Source organism: Quercus lobata, chromosome 2 (assembly GCF_001633185.2).
Source record: "Quercus lobata isolate SW786 chromosome 2, ValleyOak3.0 Primary Assembly, whole genome shotgun sequence".
Taxonomy (NCBI): domain Eukaryota; kingdom Viridiplantae; phylum Streptophyta; class Magnoliopsida; order Fagales; family Fagaceae; genus Quercus; species Quercus lobata.
The window spans coordinates 37386494-37403727 of record NC_044905.1 but is presented as its reverse complement, the minus strand read 5'-3'; the positions used below and the strand labels follow the sequence as shown (position 1 = coordinate 37403727).

Genomic DNA, 17234 nt, shown 5'->3' with positions numbered 1-17234 from the left:
TCTAACAATTTGTTTTTTCTTTTGTTTATGTGAAATTTGGTATGGCTTTTGTTGGAGTAATATGTTTTTACTTATTTTTGGTAGATTGCAGCTGTTTGGTTGGTGAAAAAGTGTGGGAAAGTTCAAGGAATTTGTTTCATTATTTATGGATCTTAACTTTGGTTGGTGAGAAAGGGGAAGAAAATAAAATAAAACTATGTTCAATTATTTTGAGGTTTTTGAATTAAAAAATAAATTTTTGTTTAGTTATTTAAAATGATATTTTTGGGAGTTCATTGAAAATTTGTTAATTATTTTTGGAATATTAGGAACCAATCAAATAAAGAAAACAATACATTACTATGATGTGATGAAAGTGTAACTTAATACCAAACATAATAATGATAAAGAGTTATCATCAGGAGTGGACGCCATAGGTTAAAACTTTCTAAAAAAGAAAAAAAAAAAACATGATAATGATATATTGCTGTAATGTGATACTATGAATCTAACATTTTAAGAATGTAACATTACAACTTGATGTGATATCAAACCATATACCCCCTTAAAGTAATAAAATATCATGAAAATAATTTCAAAATGCCTTGCAACTCTAACCACGCACAAGAGCTGCAGATTGCAAGTTAAAAAAAAAAGAAAAAGAAAAGAAAAGAAGAAGGCATGCAGAGCCACATGATATCATAAATTTAGACATAGAGAAGCCTATTTGAGTAGGGAAAGTCTCTATAAAGAATTACATCATTGACGAACAATTATATTTTATTTAATAATTTTAATTCAAACAGAAAAGAAAATTTACAAGTTCAATATTCTAATTGATTTTAAAGTTTTGATGCTCCAATTCCAATATAGAAAACTGAAAACTGAATCAAAGGTGAAATCCAGCAGAATGATTTTCTTGATAGATGAAACAAAGCATTGAAAGAACAGCAAGTGAATAGAGCTATTAAGATGACAAAAATAAATAAAACTGGTGAGCTATAGTTGATCTTTGAAAGGGATTGAGTTTTGAGACGGTGGGCGCTTTTGGGCAAGTATTTGCTTTGTCCTTTCAAGAACACCAAAAAATATTGAACCCCCAATTCCTATCCACAGAACTCTTGGCCCAATTCCCTGCAGAAAACCAAAAAAAAAGTAGGGTAAAATCTGTTACACGTTGTGTAACAACCACCACCCTAAAGAATCACATTTTTGCAAGCTATTTTAGTTGTCTGCTACGTAACTTTCACAACCTTTTCCTATACACAAAAATTCCTATTTTTGTTCAAGTTTTGATCAGTTATCAGTGTACTAATATACAACTTTCAATTTCTAATAAGTAACATATACCACAGTTTTTTTTTTCACCATCAACTCAAGGAAAGATCCATAAATTTCACATCTTTTAACTACATATAGCAGTCCAACTAAAGTGCGTCATTTATTTGTTTGTAAATGATCTGAAAGAACATTTTCTTGTCCATGTTATAACTCATTTTACTCTTCCTTTCACTCCATTAAGATGGCATGACATAATTGGTTTAATATTCTACAAAGGTTAAAAAAAAGGGAAAAAAATCAGAAATAAATTTGGTGGCCTGATCTCTGCCGAATCTTGGCGAAAATGTGTTAAAACCGTCTTTGGCATGTTCCAGCACTCTCAAACATTCTAGTCTATACTGCAAAAGTTTGGCATACAGCTACAAGATGACCATTATATCATTTTGATGAAGGGAGCATTATATTTACTCAGGGTATTAGGAAGAAGACTGGCATGTGCTATGCACTGTCAAACACAAGATATGAATTACATATTTCATTTGGATCAAGTTTCAATGTGATGAGCATAAGAAAGAAAGTGAGGAAAACACTGAAATAGTAAGATGAAAATAAAGGCTTTAGAACTGCCAAAGCTTCAAAAGCAAAGGGATTCCATATCTCCAGAGTTTTTCTATTAAAGGAATAAATTTTTTAGTAACTCTGACATATTAAGAAAAGCAATTGAATAATCTGAACAGAATTTTCATAATTTCTCTGTAACAATAGAAAAGAAACGACTACTCCACTGTAATATCATAATTTTGAGACACAAAAAGAATGAAAAAGATTGGTCAAACCTTCAAAAGAGCATGAGTTCCTTCTTCTTTCACGATGGTCCTAACACAATCACAAATCCCTTTGTACTGATTTGCTGATCCCTGCAAAGGTTCACAGAGAGAGAGAAACTCTTTACTAACTTCCTTCAGAGAAAAGAAATCACGAGACAGATTTCCAGTACCTGAATCATTAATCTTGTTTTTATCACATCCAGAGGAGTAGTTATAGCTCCAGTTATTGCACCTGTAGTAAATGAGATTTTACTAAAAGCAGAGCAGACCATATATGCATGATCAGTAAAATTTATACACGAGGAGACTTTTATTTAAATACATCAAGACTTCTTTTATTCCAATTATATAATGGAATAGGAGAAGATACTGATTGGTGCCTTTAGATGAGGTTCCATGTTTTATGATTTTAATATTGCTAATACTAAGCTATGGTAAATTGTGCTGAAATTCTAAAATTCTTGTGCTTTAAAACACAAGCATGCAGTTTCTTATCTGGAGAACAACCACTGGGTAGTGGTCTCGTATGGTGTTGAAGAAATAGCATAACATGAATCAGATGAGGCTGCTATATCTAAATTATTATCTGGAAAGTAGCAATCAACTGAAAAACAAAGCCACATATCATTTGAAGAAAAGTAGAACCGTAATTACAAAAGTACCTAAGTTCTCAGGCTGTGTGCACAAGTACCACAAACTTGGCGTTTTTCTTGAGTAATAATTTTCACAAAATAAGGGATTTCCAATATTATTTTTAGTATCTAACTTTCAAATTCTGAATGAATTCCAAAGGTCCATTTGTATTCATAAAAATAACATTAGTAAAGAGATGTATCAAGACTGGATAAGGCACCTACAACATGATTGTTTGAGATTGTTGAGAGATTGTCATACAAAAGTTGGATATCAAGTTTGTAGCCATTTACTAGCCAAAAATAAAAAGGGGATAATTACAAATTACCTACTTGAGGTTAGGCCCGAATTCACGTTGCCTGCCTATAGTTTAAAAAATGTCACTTTACTCACCTAAGGTTAGTTCCATTAGACAACTGTAACCTAGAAAGCATGGACGCGACTGGGAGGATGCCGCACCTGAGTCCGACGTAGCCTGATGCGGGACATGGAGTCCGATGTGGTTGCCCACGTGTCAGTGCCGCGTCTAAGATTTTTTTTTTTTTTTCGAATTCGCGCCAACTCGGCTCAATTCACGCCGACTCGGCTTCGATTCATGCTGAACCGGGCCGATTCGGCCAGAATCGGGCCGTATTGACCATATTGGGTTGTATCGGCTGGCGACCAAAACGGCTGAAACGGACCGAAATAGGCCGAATTCGGCCTTGAATCTAGCCGGAACAGCTGAAATTCCCACCTCAGAGGCATAGTAATGTGTTTCTTGCCTTCTTCGTTCTTTGTTTGTGAATCAAGGCATAGTAATGTGTTTTTTAAGAATATTTTAATAGTAAAAATATATAGAAAATATAAATAAAAATATTTTTAATAATTTTTTAATCGTCGAGTCCTGCCACACCCGCACCCGCACCCTACTTTTTCAAAAATTACCAAGTCCCACACCCGCACCCGATTCCCGAAACGCACCTGTGCTTCATAGGCCATAACCCACCTCACTCTTTTCCATTAGAAAAACAATTTTAAGACATAAAACATAAAAGAAAATGGATCAAAAAGAAACTCAAGAAAAACTTTACCTTACCATTGTGAAATCCAAGATTGTGACCCCAAATTCGTTTGATTGAAATTTTTGGGCTGTATTCACTCAAGATTTAGGGATTTATAATTGTTACGAGCAAGAAGATCCAATTTCTATAGACACGTATCTCACAGGTATGATTGTGTTCTAGGGTTTGAACTTTTTAGAAAATTGATGCCAATGAGAGAGATATTCACCTTGGGGATTGAGAATTCAGTCATTTTCAAGGAATGTTTGCAATCTATGGAAGATTCTTCACTAGCTCTGTTTGCAGTGCAGTTCAAAAGAGCTCCAACAATGTTTGTCTGAAACTTGATTGTATTTGATTTTATGACTAAGTTATTGTTTTTGGCTGTATTTATTTTTTTATTTTTAATTTGGCTCTGTACAACAAAATCCCACTATAACTTAACCAGAATTCCACAAATCTTGATAAATTTCAACAAAATTCCAAAAGATTTCAGCTGCGTTTAGTTGAATAATGTTGGAGCTAAACACCCCGATCCCAAACCCAAACGTTGGCTGCTTCATACACCAAACTATTTTTTCTTTTTAAGTAAGATATAGAAATATTATTATGACGAAGAAAACTATAAGATGTTACACAATATTCCGCAACATTGGTGGGGCTTCCCCCAACCATGTTTGCTCAAATGAAGTTAAAAGACCCCATTAATTAGCAAAGCATTTGGCTTCTTGATGCATGGGCTGTTAGCAGTATGCCATTGAATTGATTGAAACTTATCTTTGAGGTCCCCTAAATCCTCTATCTAGGGCTGGCCCAACATAATTTGGGGCCAACGCGATAAATTTATGTGGGGTCTTTTATATGTAAATATTAATTAAATAAATTTATTTAATACTAACCATATCAGGGTTAATTTGATGCATTAAATACATAGTGTGATGAAATAATACTAACTAAACCAAGGTCAATTTCATATAGAAAACTGGATATCATAATTAATGAATGTTCAGATATAAATTCATGGTACAATTGTGGGAATTGGGCTTGCAAAGAAGTATTGCGTTTCTCTGAACATTGGAATTGTCTTGCCACAGTTCACATCACTTAAAACCCTAGCTCTTTGATCCATTTTATATTATGTTTTATGTCTTAAGAGTGTTTGTCTAATGGAAAAGAGTGAGGTGGATTATAGCTGTTAAACGGAATTAACCTTAAGTGTAAAGTGATATTTTTTAAACCATGGGTAAGCAAAATGAATTTGGGCCTACCCTGAGGTGGGTAATTTGTAATTATCCCAAAAAGAAAAAAAAAGGTTTGTAGCCATTCTAGATTGGGGAAATTGACCAACTAGAAAATGTAAAGGAAGCTGTTAGGGTTTGTGCAGTTAAAGGTGAGAAAAAAACGAAGGGGGGGGGGGGGGGGGGGGGATATACAGGTGAACTGTGAACATGACCTTATGTCCTCACCAATTTATTGGCAACCTGGGCAATTTTGAGAATTTATATTTACTTCAAAGCTCATGATAAGAGACAAAGATGTTTTTTTTTTTTTTTTTTTAAATGATGTGGAACCTCACCAAAGCAGGGGCCTTTGGAATAACAAAGAAAGATCTTATATTATCTCTAAACTCTAAAAAGGAAATAAATATGAGAATAATCAAGTCAAACAGAAAGAACAAACGACTGAAGAATCATAAAGATAAACTCAGAAATTTTTTGGGATGTATACCTACCAGCAAAAGCACCAATTATTGCATTCTCAGGATCATTCAGATCTCTTCGTGCCTACAGAAAAAGGTAAAACTAAATCACTTCTATGGATAGATATCATGTACTTCTATGCTGACCGATTAGCAGACCACAAGGGAAAAGAAAATGTAATAGAATGAAGTTAATTATTTTGGGCAATGTTCAAAAATTTTGTACCTCTAAGTTTTCATTTTGAGGTTTTTTCACTTTATATAATCTTTTTTGTTCTCCATAGCAACACATTTGTCTAGCCTTTTTGGATGCTTTTAATTTTCTTTATTTTGTCTAATAAAATCCATCCCACCAAGCAAAGAAAATCCATCTAGGAGTAGACCCAGTTGGATGTATATGTTAAGCTTACCGCTAGCCTATATCCGATCCGGATCTGCTCATAGATGCAGAACTGGATGGCATCAAAAGGCAAATCTCGCAGTAAGAAGGATCCATACCCCTACAGTCTCAAAAAAAAAGAAAAAAAAAAGGGCGGGTGGGGTGTCAGTATTTATGCATGAAACAATTCATAAATTAACAGCATCATGCATAGTTCTGCATAGTATGTTATCCCCCAGAAGAAGTTTGTAAGCAAAAACCATATAGCTTAGAATGAAGACTGGGATTGCAGATCTTAAATTAGAAAATTGAGCATAATATACCACATAAAGGCCTTTAAAACCCTCCTTGGCAACAATGAGGCGGACTGCATCAGGGGCTGAAGCAAATTGCCCAGTTTGCAACCTTTGTTTTACGACCTGAGAAAAATTCTAATAATCACAAACCTAGAAAGCAAGAAGGGATTCAAGGGAAGATGGGGATTAAAGAAGTAAACTCAACTACCTCCGTTGGGACACGGACAAGAGAAGAAGCAGCACCTCCAATTGCACCTGCAGTCTGAAAGAAATCTAAATACCTATTAAGATAACAAGAAAGCTCTATCCAGTACATTGAAAGTGAAAGTTCTCTCTATTATCTCTTTTACAAGCAAAGGAGACTGAAATGCGGCAAAATGATTCAACCACCTAACTAACCAATCAAATAGTATGTTTAAGCATGTTAGCAAAAAAAAAAAGTATGTTTATGCAACTATAAAATCTCTGTTAGCACTTAACAGGCCAACTAATAAAGGCAAGAAATCAGCATGAAAATAGTTAGGACTGCTAAAAGCCTTTAGTGACTGTTCACTGACCCTAGGATAACAAATGAGAAAACAAAAATGGAAAGAACAGATAAATATTTGAGCTTCACCTTCCATAAGACCTTGAACACTAGCATGCAGTAAAGTGACATCCAGTTAGGTCTCTAGGGGTTGAACCAAAGACACAAGACTCTTTCCATCATCAGGGTTGAGCCTTTATGGACTGTAGGACAGAATATGGGATAACTTGTTGTCATTTGCTAATGCAATTTTAGGATTTTAAAAAAGAAAAAAAAAATTTATTTTATAATTTTTAATTGTTTTAGGATTTACATAGTCAAAACAGGGTCCTTATGGTAGTATATTAATTAGGATATATTTGAGAATATTCTTCTTGAGAAATGGGTTCTCTAAAGCCTATAAATACGCCAGCAATCTGTAAAACTAACATAACAATTCATCTTTCAATAAAATTGAGATTTTCCTTCTTTTTTGGATGCCAAAGTTCTTTTGCTTGTAAATCCAAGGAAACTCTTACGGATTTAAGAGTTTGCATCTAGATAGAACAAAATCTCAGCACCAGTTTGTATCAAAGAATCCTGATATCAAGAAAAGAAAAGATGAAACAACCATCCAATTGACAGTGATTGTGGGGGTGCAAGCCTTCAAGGCAGAAATTCAAGCCAACAGTGAGAAGATGACTCATGGACTCCAAAAGTTTCCTGACATGCCCATTAATCTGGGTTTAAATGCCAATAAGAATCATGAAGATGATAGGAGTAATTATCAAGGATATTATACTTACGGCCAACCTATTGATCAATGTGTTTATAATTTAAATGATATTCAATATTTTGATGTGTAAAGAAGATTTTATTAGTTGGATTCTTGATCTTGAAGAATTATTTGATCAAAGGAAGATCCTGAAGATTGGTATAACTTGTATCAAGCTTGAGAGAGATACAACTAATTGGTGAAATGATATAGGGTTTTCCACAATACAAAGACATAAGTCTAGATTTTCTTAACAGTCAAGAACGAAAGGATGATGGTAAGTTTTTTATTCTTCATGATTATGATGAAATATTGTTTTATACAATCATAAACGTGTATAACTGTTGGCAAAGGTTTTGCCTAAAAATATGAAAGGGGTGCTCGATAAACTTATTTCAAAGGCACAAAATGCTTTTGTAGGCAGTAGGAAAATCCTTGACTCGATCTTAACTGCAAATGTATGCTTGGATAGAGTGAAATTTTGGACAGATCGGTGGTGTGGGGATCTTCCTCTTCGTTTGGCTTTTCCGGTCTTATACAGTATTGCAACTAATAGAGCGGCCTCTGTTGACTCTTCTCTGATAAGGCAAGGAGCGGGGGACAGGAGAGGTTGGGATGTTCGTTTTATTCAGAGTCCAAATGATTGGGAGGCGGAGTTGGTGGATGATTTCTTTCAATTTTTGGCAGCCAATTTACCTTCAACAGATGATGGTGATCGTATGAGATGGAAGTTGATGAAGAATGGGGATTTTAATATCCGCTTGTTTTATCATAAGTTGCGTGGTTCTCTTTTCATTGTTTTTCCCTAGAAAGGTATTTGGAAGGTTAAGGCATCCCGGGTGTGTCTCTTTCTTTGTTTGGACAATCGCTTGGGATAGGATTCTCATGGACAATAATTTGCAGAGTAGGGGTTTTGATTTTGTTGACTGGTGCATCATGTGTCGTTGTGGGGAGATAGTGGATCATTTGTTGCTACATTGTGGGAAGGCTCATCGTTTGTGGAGCTTTGTCTTTAGAACTTTTGAGATTTCATGGGTTCTCTCAAGATCGGTTGCAAATTTCCTTTTTGGTTGGTGGAATTGGTTGGGGAAGCATTCATCTATCATTTGGAATTTAGCTCTATTGTGTTTGATGTGGACTATTTGGAGGGAATGCAACCCATGGACTTTTGAGGACTTAGATAGATCCAATGACCAGTTGCTTGCTTTTTTCACTGGTTCCCTTTTTGACTGGTCTAAGGCTTGGGGACTCACATCAAGTGAATCTATTTCTTTGTTCCTTAGCTCTTCTATTTTTGCTTCTCTCTTTTTTGGTAATCTTTGATATGCTTTGTGCTTCTTTGCATAAAGTAGTTTTTTGAATATACTTTTTTCTTACTTGTCAAAAACAAGAAAAAGAAAAAAAAAAAAGAGTAAAATCAAGAGTTGCACTCCAGGGTTGATTTGTAAATTGGATATTGATAAATCTATGACCATGTTAGTTGGGACAGGGTTCTTATCTGTTTGGCAGGATGGGGTTTGGAGAGAAGTGGAGTTGCATTCATACTTGTATAGCTACGGATTGGTTTACAATTTTGGTAAACAATTCACCGGCTGGCTTCTTCAGTAGTTCACGGGATCATATTCTTTTTTTTTGATAAATAACGTAAGAATATTATTAATAATAAAATTGCCAAACCGAGTACATTGGGGATGTACTATGGGGGCACAAATTAAAAAACAAGAGAACAACGATCAAGAAAAACAGAAAAGGAAGAACAAGAAAAATGAGAAAAAACCACACTCCATTCAAAGAGAGTGCGTAAGAAAAAGGATTTAATCTCCAGCAAAGAGCGTTCGCAACCCTCAAAACTTCTAGCATTCCTTTCACGCCAAATGCACCAAATCAAGCAGTGAGGCAATAATTTCCAAACATCAATATGACGATGTCGCGCAAACTTTCCTTGCCAAGCCTCAAACAACTCAAGCACAGCTAGGCTTTATATCTCCCATCTCTTATTTGCTAATGATACTCTTTTTTATTTCATGGATGCAAATGCTGAAAAATTTCTTTACATAGTGTTCAATTGCTATGAAGCTGTTACAGGTCTAAAGGTTAATATGGGTAAAAGTGAAGTGGTACCAATAGGTAATGTGAGTAACTCAGTAACATGGCAAAATTAGCAGACATCCTTTGTTGTAAGATTGTGAGTTTACTGATGACATATCTTGGGATGCTGCTGGGGGCTTCCTTTAAGGTGTTGTTTATTTGGAATACTAATTTGGAAAAGATGGAACGCAAACTGTCTAGTTGGAAGAAGATATATTTGTCCAAGTGAGGGAGGCTAACGTTGTTAAAAGGTACAATTTCTAGCTTACCAACCTACTACCTCTCATTATTTACTATTCCCATTGGTGTGACAAACAAGATGGAGAGGTTGCAGAGGAACTTTTTGTGGGGTACTTCAGATGAGGAGTTCTAGTTCTCCCTGGTGGCCTGAGATACAGTTTGTTCTCCCATTGCAGTAGGTAGATTGCGGATCCGAAAGATAAGAAGTTTTATCAAGCTTTATTGGGGAACTGGTTATGGAGGTTTGGGAATAAGGCCACGCATCTTTAGAGACGGGTAATCACTATGAAGTATAGGGAGAATTGGGGTGGTTGGATTTCAAAACCATTTAAAGGGACACATGGGTGTAGCTTATGGAGAAGTATTAGGGCAGGTTGGGATAATTTTCTTCAGTTTGTGTCTTTCAAGGTGGGGGATGGCACCTGAGTAAGGTTTTGGAAGGATATTTAGTGTGGGAATCATTCTCTAAAAGAGTTGCACCCAGATTTATATTGTTTAGTGAACAAGAATGCCCCAGGTCAATCAGTCATAAATAGTTAGATGTGGTGGCGTGAAGCTATATCATGAGATTTTGTAGAGGTTTTCGTGACTAGGAATCAGAGCCAATGAATTATCTACTCAAACATCCCCAGGTGGGAACGAGCCGATAGGATGAGATGGCAATTGAAGGGGGATGGTTGCCTTGATGTTTGTTCCTTTTAAGAGGCTATCTGAGGTAAAAAGAAGCTAACTCTTTCCCTTGGAAGAGTATTTGGTGCGTTAAGGCTCCGAAGAGGGTCTCGTCCTTCATTTGGACAGCAACCTAGAGGAAGATTCTAACTTGTGATTCATCAAGCAAGGTTTCTCTTTAGTTGGTTGGTGTTGTATGTGCAGATGTAATGGGGAGATGGTGGACCATTTGCTGATCCATTGTGAAGTTGCATATGCATTATAGTGTAGTTGTTAGAGCCTTTGGGATCCAAAGGATGTTACCATGGAAGGTAGATAATTTCTTGTTTAGACGGAGGAATTGGAATTGGTTTAAAAAAACTCATTGAATATTTGGAATTTTGTCCCGTTATGTTTGATGTGGCTATTGTGGAAAGAGCCAAATAGTCGTACCTTTGATGATATAGAAAAATCACAATCTTAGTTGGAATCATTGCTGATTCAAACTCAATTTGATTGGTCTTGTGTGTAGAGTCATACTAGTAGCATTTCCATTTTAGATTTCATAGAACCATTTCATTCTTGTGCATAATTCTTTTAGATTATGTTGTGTTCATCAACATGGACAAAAAGTAATCTCTTCTTCTAATAATAAATAAATAAAAAATAAAGGTCAAAGAGAAAAAATTTCAAGTTATTCAAGTATTTGAAGTAACTTTTATTTGGAGCTAAAGATTTCAATTTCCAACTAAAAACTATAGGGCAAGTTTCATTGAATTGGAGGGATTATTTGTAAAAGCAAAATATTGAGGTCACTTTTTGTAATTTGTTAATTTTTATGTTATTTTTGGAGTTTTAGGTTTTCAATTTTATTTCGTTATTTTTAATTGCTTTTAAGGTTTCCTTAGTCAAAATAAGGTCCTTATATGGTAGTAAATTAATTAGTTTATATGTGGGAATATTCTTATTTGGAAAAATAAGTTTTCTAAAGCCTATAAATAAGCCTGTAATCTGTAAAACAAAAATAGCAATTCATATTTCAAAAAAAATGAGAGTTTTCTTATTTTCAGATGGATTCCAGAGTTTTCCTCCAAGTAGGTTCAAGCCTTCAAGGAACCTCTTACAGATTAAAAAATTTGTATTCAGTTAGAACAACATCTAACCCTACCATGCTTTCTATTCTGCAACAAGACACTAGGGAAGGCTACCCTCATTACGTAGCCCATTGTCTCCCTAGCTAAAAGGGCAAAACTCTGTATTTATGAAGTTATGGAAAGGCAAATTAATGAAGAACTTTTTGCCATTATAGTCTAGCAACATGAAAATTGTCAGATTAATGAAAAGCTTTGTGCCATGACAGTCCGGCTACATGAAGATTGTCATTTTGCATATATGGTTAATTTAAAAACTTACCAAATGAGCTACTGCACTAAGGTTTTCAGGAAAGGACTTCAGCAATTTTTGCTTTGTAGGTTCATACACACCAACAAATATGGCAGAAGCCCTGAGCAGAAATAGAAGTTCATCAGCCATGTCCCACATAATAAGAAGAGGTATGCATTTAATGAAAATTGGGGGAAAAATTATAAAGAAATGGTGTTCTCATAAAACTTATCAAGTATTACATAGATTCATATCAAGCACTTTTTCAAGCATTTGGCTTAAAGTATTAAAAAGTTAAGGCTCAAACGTGGGTTCCCAAGTCCTCAAGTAAGAGGCAGACAATGAAATAACCAAAACTGTCTCTATTGAGAAAAACAATTCATGAAGAAGATTGAAAATTCACTAAGAATCCAGCCTGCACAGAGGAAAAATCAAATAACATCAAAAATCTTATGAAAAGTTTGAGTTGGAAGAAAAGTTGATGATTGGAATATTTATTAATAGGATTTTACTCAAATAGACAATGTAACAAAAAAGATTAAGCATATGACTAAGCTGCCTTGCTATATACAAACAAACTCCCATCATGGATAACTGATTTCAAAAGTTTATTATGCACTTAAAGTAGTAGGGACAAGGGTCTTAAGATGAATAGGGAAAAAAGATTCTTGTATCAACCACAAGTAGTTAAGATACGCATTCCTCAGTTTTGCTTATCTTGCATAACACCTTCCTTAGCTTGTGTTTATCATCCACTAAGTGTTCATGTAGCTTTGGCCAAAAAGTTAGGTTTTGAATTGTCATGTGTGAAAACATATAGAAGAAATCAAACTACATTTGTTAAAATTTTAAATATTATGGAACATGAATGGAAGATGAGAAAAGAAGAATGGAAGAGATTAAAGTGGTTCGGTCGCATACATCTTTCATTTACGTTATTGTAACACATTGGAAACCCATATTTTTAATAGAATTTACAGAATTTGAAAATAGGTCAACTATCAATTTATTACATGTATATTTTAAATTTGAATTTCAAATCAATTTATTTAATTGCTCCAATCCCTTGATTTACTCCAAGCAATCAATCCCTTGCTTTAGTCTTCACGGTTTGGAAAGTGAATCATACTTTCCAACATTCATGCAAATAATGAGGAAAAGCATATATGCAACTAATTTACTCACGGTAAGACACCAGCAAGGTTTCCAGCCAATCCAGAATAGAGACCCTCCAAAATAATTTTTCCTCCACCTTGGGCAGCCTGACAAACAAATGAATGAATGGTTAATTGCAACAATTCAAGCAAGAACAAGCAAGTCGATGCATTGTAAAACATCAAGATTTTATATTTAGACTACGAGCAGGTTGACAGCAATAGTAAAATAGCCATACATTTATGAAGGAAGGATGATAGAAAGCAAAGGAACAAAAGCATGAGTTGGTCCCATACAAAAGAGTTGTATGACCTTTAATCTAATGCACGTCATCTTTGAAGGATGAACTGTGACCAATAGGAAAATTCTCAATTTAACTAGCAATGCATGTTAAGCTGTATGGAATGAAACAAACTTTGTATAACAAAGAGTATTTCGTCATCCAATAGTAGAAAGAAAACAAATTCTAGAAGCAAATGCATTCTATAGAAGTGTGGGATCAAGACCGTGTCAGCACATATAGTGGAACAGTCCTCGCAGTAATAATTGTTCTTCTTCTTCTTCTTCAAATTTAGTTAGCAACATAATGCAATAGATAAACAAAAATATTCAGTATACTTGACGTGCCTGTAGTCGAGTTTTTATGGTATCAATTGGATATAATGCTGCTTCCACAACAACACCAGCAAAGCCTCCAGCTATGAAACCTTCTGCAAAACCCATGATTTTGCTTTGTGATTTTATTGTTTATAGTAAAGATACATCTTTATGAATAACCCATAGCCAATCTGAAATTACATGACTGGAACCCAGATCAAGAGTGATAGTTTTTCCTAGAATTAAGATAACGAATTGTCATTTTTGAATACAACATGAAACAAAACAATGAAATATGGTTGTAAATTATAAGTGGTAAATGGCTGATTATGGTTTTAATTTTTAAATTTTAAAATAGCTAGCCAACCTTCTGCAATATGGACTGATTTTTCTTTCGTGGTCTACTATGAGCCTTAAAATACAAGCCAGTCATAGATTATTGACACAGAAAATACTTGAAAAATATATGGTTTGAGTGATCTGTTTTGCATCTGATCTTTAAAAGGAAAAGCTCTTTGTACCTTGAACTTTCATTACAAAATTGGAATTTCGTAGCTTCTGTGTCCTAGGCAAAACATTTTGCCAATGAGACATTTTGGATTAGGGCATGAAACATCAAAATCACTACTTCCTTGGCCAAATCATCTGACTGTTAAACATCAGAATCACTACTTCCTAGAACAAATTAAATAAAGGATCTTTAAATTGTCTGAATATTACACAGGCCACAATTGAGAACAGTCATCCATCAGATCGCTGTAAATTCAACAATTAAGAAATGCATCTAACCTAATTTCAACCGCATCAAATTACATTACATACCGTAGAAATTGCGTAAAAAATCAGATGGCTTGTTCTCTCCTCCTGCACTGAATGAAGCAACCTTATTTGGCTCCTTTTGAGAGCTATGCATTTTAAATGTCAATGCATCTGTAAAATGAAACCATTAGTTCAAAACAAGTTCCATTGGGCAACAACTGCTTTTAATTATCCCAAAAAAATAAAATAAATAAATAAACAAACCAACTGCTTTCAAATAATTTTTCCTCAAAACTCAAAAGGAAAGTAATGGAAAACATCCAGGGAGAAGAATTAGTTATACATTTGGAGACACTTCTGTAGATAAAATCCCATATTTCCAGACACTTCTTCAGAGGTTTCTCATTTATAGCTTTAACCGTCTCATGTTCGATTTTTTTTTTTTCTTTTTTTTTTTTTAATTGGTGGAAAAGATAGTAAAATGGGTAACTTTGATATCAACATGTGATCATCAATAAGATTAGATAGCAACCCTTTGCCATGCATGATCAAGAGTTCTTAAAAGTAATTTATGAAAAAATTAAGAGAGAAAATTTTGGTCTATGAAGCAATTCGACCAAATGGGAAACCATTTCTTCATCAAATTAGTTTAGTTATATCAAAACCATCCTCTTTTTCAGCTCTCATGTAACAACCCACTAACAATTCTAAAACTGTGCCACAAAAATGAAGCATAAAAGACAGCAAATGAAACCAAAAACAAAAGTTTCTATGGCTTTTCTATGAGTTTTTCAGCTACCCATTAGAGCATATAAATTACAAATCTTAACCCCCAAAAAAATAATAATTAAGAAGAGAGAGTAAGAAAATGAATACCGAGTGCAGGTGAGTCTTTCTGAGAACTTTTGGCATGCATTGGCAATGTAGTTTACGAGGTCCAATAATAAATCTCAGTTCAAGTGATTATAGAAAACCAAACCTTCGAGAGAGCACTGTGTCGTGTCTATCGCTATGTTTACATCCAAATCAACGACTAAAAGATTTGCACTCACCGTCTTTTAGCTTAATGGAATTTTACTTAATTAACCACCTTTTTCTTCGTTAATTTTTATATTTTACCAAAAATTTGTTTTTTGCCTCTCACTTTAAAAAGTTTGTTTTTTTCTCATTAAACTATTGAAAAGTTTTTTTTTTTTTTTTTCGACTCTAACTTATTGAAAAATGTTTATATTTTTAAACTTTACTAAAAGTTCTTTTTCTTTTTTAAACTATTGAAAAGATTTTTTTTTTTTTTTTTATCCCTATTGGCTATTTGTGTCTCTAAACTATTAAAAAAAATATTTACAAAATTTAAAGATGAAAATCAGAACTTTTAAAGTTGAGGGACAACAAACAAATATTTGGTAAAGTTTATGGACTAAAATAGCATTTTACTCATTTTTCTTTTTCCAAAAAAAAAAAAAAAAAAAAAATTTAAACACCATTGATTTTCCATCAAGTTTTTTTTTGTGTGTGTGTGTTGTTAAATGATAAATTTTATTAAGACAAAAGGGTCAGCCCGAGCCATCTGCCATATCTCACTTTAGAATATGGGCATGATCCTTGTCTTTCATTGATTATAGTTTTTCTCATGTACATAGGTTTTGTAATACTGTTGCACACTCACTTGCACGAAGAGCTATTCACTTCTCCCATATGATAGTCTAGATGAAAGATATTCCACTTGACGTTGTTCTTGTTCGCTAGGTTGATTTTTACGGCCTCCCTTAATAATATAAGGTACTGTCTTCTTTTTAAAAAAAGAAAAAAAAAATATATATATATATATATATATATATTTATATATATGGGCACGAAGATTGGAGATGAGAAGAACCCAATATCGTTACAAAAAGGAACTTATGCTGCAAGGCCATGAGCAACATAGTTGACTTGCTTAATTACAATAGAAAAAGAACCAGAAGAAAAGGAGCGGTATAACCATAAAAGGTTGGTGTCCTCAATGATAGATGAGATTGAACAATGCGTTGTGATTGAGGAGTTCTGTATGGGCTCAATAACATTCAATCAATTGCCTTCAAAGATAATGTTGTTCGATCCCATGCTATGTGTAGAGGATACAGCGAGGATTGCAACTTTTGCTTCGACCCAAATAGGCTCTCCATTGACTTCTGTACCTATTCGTGCATAGATAAATTAACCCCAAGAAATCACGACAATTAAACAGCAACAAGGAGGGAATTATCTGTTTTGATTGCGGCATCAAAATTGATCTTTGGCAAGCCAAAGGGCGGAGGAGACCATGAACTATGAGATGGTTTTGTGTTTTGAATGTATGAGAAGTCCCATGCTTGCTTTCGGAAGAGAAATTTTTATATGTCTCGTGTGAGTAAATAGGGGGAGGGGTGTGGTTGTGGCCTTGTAAGTGACTCTTATTTAACTTGTTTCTATGTAACCAAATTTGGTCACATGCAACAGCCGAAAAGAGCAAGAATTTTGGAGTCTTTTCAAGAGAAAAGTTTGGATAAGTACTTGGATTTTTCAAGAGCCTCATATAGTTTGTTGTGTTAAGTACGAGAAGTCTATTTAGTTGGATAGCCCAGGAAGAGGAAAGCTAAAGCGATTGGGTAAGGGGGCATTGTGTGTTAGAAATATTAAAATCTGTAGTATTGTATTTCATAATGAAAGAATATACATGAGTGTCTTTATATAGGAGGCATATGTGTGCAGTACATATAAATATGTGTGCAATACAAGTAAGAGTGTAGTACAAGAATGTGTGCTATATAAGTAATCTAGTTGGGCCTAAAGCCCATAACATTATACACGTTAACAGCCTCTCTCAAACTCAAGGTGGATGTGAAACCAACTTGAAGTTGTCAACCAAATCACGAAGGCGTCCTTTAGGATGTGACTTGGTGAAGATATTTGCAAGTTGATCTTTGGA

General features: G+C 34.4%; 1 protein-coding gene across 3 annotated transcripts; it reads right to left on the bottom strand.

Annotated features, from left to right (window-relative positions):
* Nucleotides 1-808: 808 nt before the first annotated feature.
* LOC115975509 (S-adenosylmethionine carrier 1, chloroplastic/mitochondrial-like) lies at nt 809-15333 on the bottom strand. Of its 3 annotated transcripts, none has more exons than XM_031096304.1 (12): nt 15164-15333; nt 14351-14458; nt 13559-13641; nt 12962-13038; nt 11807-11897; nt 6346-6399; nt 6165-6260; nt 5873-5962; nt 5492-5547; nt 2258-2339; nt 2097-2177; nt 809-1113 (listed from the first exon to the last, which is right to left on the bottom strand). In XM_031096304.1, the coding sequence occupies exons 1-12, from the start codon at nt 15201-15203 to the stop codon at nt 979-981; spliced, it is 993 nt and encodes a 330-aa protein (XP_030952164.1). In that variant the 5' UTR covers nt 15204-15333; the 3' UTR covers nt 809-978. The 3 variants fall into 3 exon arrangements, with proteins under 3 accessions (XP_030952164.1, XP_030952166.1, XP_030952167.1); XM_031096306.1 differs by having other exon boundaries at nt 2258-2319; nt 5496-5547; XM_031096307.1 differs by having other exon boundaries at nt 1030-1113; nt 2258-2319.
* Between the last annotated feature and the right edge of the window lie 1901 nt (nt 15334-17234).